General features: G+C 47.3%; 1 protein-coding gene across 1 annotated transcript; it reads right to left on the bottom strand.

Annotated features, from left to right (window-relative positions):
- Positions 1 to 1,027: 1,027 nt before the first annotated feature.
- Positions 1,028 to 4,271, bottom strand: CASP14 (caspase 14). Its single transcript, XM_049875481.1, has 6 exons — positions 4,239 to 4,271; positions 3,021 to 3,170; positions 2,700 to 2,925; positions 2,383 to 2,499; positions 1,793 to 1,896; positions 1,028 to 1,132 (listed from the first exon to the last, which is right to left on the bottom strand). The coding sequence occupies exons 1-6, from the start codon at positions 4,269 to 4,271 to the stop codon at positions 1,028 to 1,030; spliced, it is 735 nt and encodes a 244-aa protein (XP_049731438.1).
- Between the last annotated feature and the right edge of the window lie 346 nt (positions 4,272 to 4,617).

Raw genomic sequence — 4,617 nt, 5'->3', positions numbered from 1 at the left:
AGTGGAAATAACCTTGACTGGTGATTATTGAGAATTTCTAGAAGTCTTCTAGAGAGTTTCTACTTCCAAAGGAGGGAGAATTTTTTTTAGCCAGTTCCTATAATTAGAGAAGTTTTCTGATGGATTAAGATGTAGCGGGTAGTGGAAAGGGGGCTGGAAGTCAGACCTTGACTCTACCACTGATGTACGGTGTGACTTTTGGCAAGTCATCTAACCTGTCTGAGCCTTTATTTCGTTGTCTTAAAAATAACAGGATGACACCAGGTGATGTTTCATGGCTCCGAAAATGTGCTCTGATTCACAGAGTGGTCGAAAGGTAGAATTGCAAGGATGGGTGGATGCGTGGATTTTCTTGGGGAGAGGGGAGAGTCCAGGATCTGGTGAAGAGGTGTGTTAGGAAGGAGAGGGACCCAGAAAAGAAGGAGGTTGCTCCATCAGACAGAGAGGCCATGAGCTAGGAGGAGAATGATATCAATGCACTGACTTACAAGCCAAGGAGGACACGTCTTGGAGAGAGAATGGTTATTGCCTTACTGAATCTCCAGGGGTTAGAAGGGAATCACTGGGAGGTTAGATGAGGGCTCAGGAAGTGGTTATAACTCCCGGTGAGATTTAGGAGCCAGGGAAGTTTCTACTGGGGTGGGGATAATGAGTAGGCATTGATTTGGGCTTTAATCAGTTGCATGTGGATAGGTGTGATTCATGGGAGAAAGAAGAAGGATTTCAGGTGAGCTCAGGAGCAGAAAGTAGGATAAGGGAACCTTAGGTTGCATTAATAGAGGTAGGGATTCCAGCCAGAGGGAGGTGATATTAATGTTACCGCATGTGACTTGCACTCAGTTTTGATCAGCTTGCTCTAAGAAAGACAGAGATAGATTGATGGAGAACCAGCATAAAAAGCATGATAGGAAGGGAGACTGGGTGCCTTGGGAAGAGAAGGTTTTGGGGAAATGGTGAGAGCTTCCTTTAAATATCTTCGGGGCAGAGAGAGTACCAGAAGGAAAGTCCCTCCCTGCCCTTTCTATTTCTACTGCAGATAGAGCCGTTTCCGAAGGGTGCTTTGGATTTCAGGATTCACTTTCCTTGCTTCCCCTTCCTGAACCAGCTCTGCTTCTGCCATCCGCCGTGTCACCTGCAATGACAGGGGTGGTCAGCTTGGGGCTGGGCCTCTTGGGGGAGCCAGGGTAATAGGGAGAAGGCTAGAGAGTAGGGCAGGTGGGTTCCCAAGTCCTAAGATGAGAGATCCTTTATTCCCTCATTCTATATTATCACATCTATAAAATCATTGGGTAGACATTCTTGGGAAACCCTGGTAGCATAGTGGTTAAGAGCTATGGCTGCTAGCCAAAAGGTCAGCAGTTTGAATCCACCAGGTGCTCCTTAGAAACTCTATGGGGCAGTTCTACTCTGTCCTATAGGGTCACTATGAGTTGAAATCAACTCAACGGCAGTGGGTTTGGGTTTTTTGGGTGTTTTAGACATTCTTGTTACGTATGTTTTTCTAATCCACAATAAAACACACAACTATTAGAAAAAAAAATTGTCCGAACATTGGTTAAATCCAAACGGTCACTAAACAGGTATTTATTTATAGAAGTGGGTCTGTATTTCCTCTAAATTATCTCATGTACCAAGGACTTTGGACATCCTAGCCTCTGTGTTGGGACCTCAGTTGGATTTGGGGCAGGAGGAATGGGAGTGGAACATGAAGAAAGGTTTGGGAAGGCTCAACCCCCTCCACTTTCTCCCTGCTCAGTCTGAGAGGGCTTCCAGGTACCTCCTTTCCACTCACCTCTGTCAGAAGTTCCAAAATGTGTCCTTTCCTCTCAGTAAACACTTCAACCAGAGTCTGGATGAAGCAGGAGCCTTCCTTGTCATGTCTGTAGGAAATGTACCCTGGGGATTCCAGAGAGACCATGAGGAGGTGGGCTCAGGGAAGCTCCAGTAGTGTGGTAGGGGGAGGTGATATATCAGTGGATGGATGGATGGATGGATGGATGGATGGGTGGATGGATGGATGGGTGGATGGGTGGATGGGTGGATGGGTGGATGGGTGGATGGGTGGTTGGGTGGAAGGATGGGTAGTTGGGTGAAAGGATGGGTGGGTGAATGGGTGACAGATGGATGGACTGATGGGTGGATAAGTGGATGGATGGATGAATAGGTGGTTGAATGGATAAGTGAGTGGTTGGGTGGGATGGTTGAATGGATAAGTGAGTGGTTGGGTGGGTGTGTGAATGGATGGCTGGATCGCCCCTGGGAGGGGTGGCTCCTGAGGGAGATCCTAGAGGAGAGACTCAGGGCCAAGTGTGGTGGGTGAAGGGAAGAGGAGAAGCGGAGGCCAGGCTGCAATTGGTGCCTAGGTGGGCTGGTAGCTCATACCCTCTACAGTGGAGTAGACATGCAGGGCATCTGTGTAGGTTGGAATGGTTTGGGGGCTGTCTTTTATGATCATCCTGATCTCACTTCCACCTACTATTTCTCCAGGATCTCTTTGTTCTGAAATACCAAAAAGAGGAGAAGGCAAAGTCAAAGAAGAGAAAGATGGGGAGAAAAGAAGGCCACGGGACAGTCTGGTAGCACAAGAAAGGGTGCACAAGGCTTAGTTGGGGCTTGGTCCTTGAATCTGGGATTTGGGTTGATTACGGGTAACTTTGGGCTCGATTCTACAGGTTCTATGTTCTTGGCTGTGTCCCCACCTCCTCGACAGGCCTGTACGATGTACACTTTGGGTTTGGCTTTTAGGGCCTGGCAGTTCTTGTTGTTCAGGACCTCAAAGAGGTCATCCAGCTTGGCCATCTTCTCATCCTCCCCCTTGAGATAGCCTTCTGACCCATGCGCCATGAGCACCACAAAGCTGCAGCTGATGGGGTCTGTCCGGGCATCCATGGCCTGCTGGAATTTATCCAACTCTTCCTGGAATTGCTGGAGGGAGGGGAATGACTAGACTCAAGTGGGGCCCCAGAGCCCACCTTGTGGCTCAGCCCCTTGCCCCCCTGGCCTAAAGTTGGCAGCAATACCTGAGCGGTGGGATCTCTCTTCAAGGTGCTCTCAAATCCCAGCTTCTGGAACATACGTTCCAGGGCATCCAGGTCTGCCTCGGAACCTTCCCGGGCTTTGGTGACGCAAAGTGTCAGGGCCAGGCGGGCACCCGACATATCGTACACCTCCTGAGCCAAGAAATGACAGAAGTCAGCAAAGGCAGAAAGGTCAGGCAGAAGTAGGGGATGTGATCGAGAAAGGTCTGGGATTAGGATCGCCAGATACAATACAGAATACCCAGTTAAACTTAGATTTAGGTACAGCTACAGTTGCTAGAAAAAGAAATCATGGTTGGTAAAGTAGACGGTCAGTGAAAACGAGGGAAATCTCCAATAAGACGTAGAAATACAATAGCCAAAACAATGGACTCAAAGATATAAACGATCAGAAAGATGGTGCAGGACCAGGCAATGTTTTGTTCTGTCACCCTGAGTCTGAGATGGCTCAACGGCGACTAACAACAACAACAAAAACAATGAGTATAAATATGTCCCAAATATCACTGAGTGGTGCAAACAATTAAGTGCTCACCAAAATGTTGGAGCTTCTGGTCCTCCTAGAGGCACCTTGGAAGAAAGATCTAGTGATCTACTTTCAAAAAATAAACAACCATTGAAAACTGTGGAGCACAGTTCTACTCTGACACATGGGGTCACCATGAGTTGGTATAAACTCAATGGCAACTGGTAAAAACAACTGATAATTGAGTAAAATATGTCCCAATATTGTATGGGACATACTTGTACTACAAAATTATTTGTTGTTTGTCTGAAATTCAATTTAACTGGGCATTCTGTATTTTTATTTGCCAAATCTGGCAACCCGACCTGGGGTCCGGCTGTGTTGTAGCCCCTGTGTGAAATTGAACAAGCCATTACTCCTATCTGAGCCTCAGTTTCCAAATATAGACACTGAATATATGCGGGATTTTGAAGATCCCTTCCAGTTGTCACATTTGGTGGCTTTGTGTCTCTCCTCATCTTTCCCAAGAGTGTTCTGAGCCTTCCTTCATTGGTTCCTCACTTGCAGAGATCTCGTAATTTTGAAAGCAAATACTAAGATCCTAACTCATCCCATAACAGGACAGATATTGGGATCAAATTTGCTTTCTAGAAGAGAACCAGGATGCTGAACGTCATAGCAATAAGCACTCAATCATTGGAAGCAGATGTATCTGTCCCTTCATCCACACTTACCCGGGTTCCATCTCTCTGTTTCCTCATCTTCATGATCACAAAGTACCTTCCAGTTCAGAGTTCAGGTCCTGATTTTTCACTCCCTCCACCCTCTCTGGGACATTAAGCTCCTCGTCTCCACCCCTAAATGCCCTCACCCTCCCAAACTGCACCCAGCCTACCTCTTTCAAAGGCACAGCGTTGTTCATTTTCTTCTTTGACACTGAATCAATCCCTCAGCACCCTTGTCTGGATCCTGATGACCAAGAGAAGAGAGGTTGGGGGTCTCCAAGGGAATGCAGAGGGGCTCAGGGGCCAGAGAATTTTGTCTAACTGAATTTGTGAGCTTGGATAGGAGCCCAGTGGTGGCACTTGGTACATGTTAGGGTCAGATCTGGGC

This window comes from Elephas maximus, chromosome 3 (assembly GCF_024166365.1).
Source record: "Elephas maximus indicus isolate mEleMax1 chromosome 3, mEleMax1 primary haplotype, whole genome shotgun sequence".
NCBI classification, from domain to species: Eukaryota; Metazoa; Chordata; class Mammalia; order Proboscidea; family Elephantidae; genus Elephas; species Elephas maximus.
Note: the sequence above shows the minus strand (reverse complement) of the source record. Positions and strands in the feature narration are given on the sequence as shown.

Bases quoted from the DNA above. Each gene is read 5' to 3' on its own strand.
- CASP14 (XM_049875481.1), bottom strand. From the start codon at position 4,271: ATGAAGATGAGGAAACAGAGAGATGGAACCCGG. The intron at 1,897-2,382 runs GTATGAGCTACC...TGGAATCCCCAG, and splicing joins TGTCTACTCCACTGTAGAGG to GGTACATTTCCTACAGACAT. The intron at 1,133-1,792 runs GTGAGTGGAAAG...CTGTCATTGCAG, and splicing joins TTTTGGAACTTCTGACAGAG to GTGACACGGCGGATGGCAGA.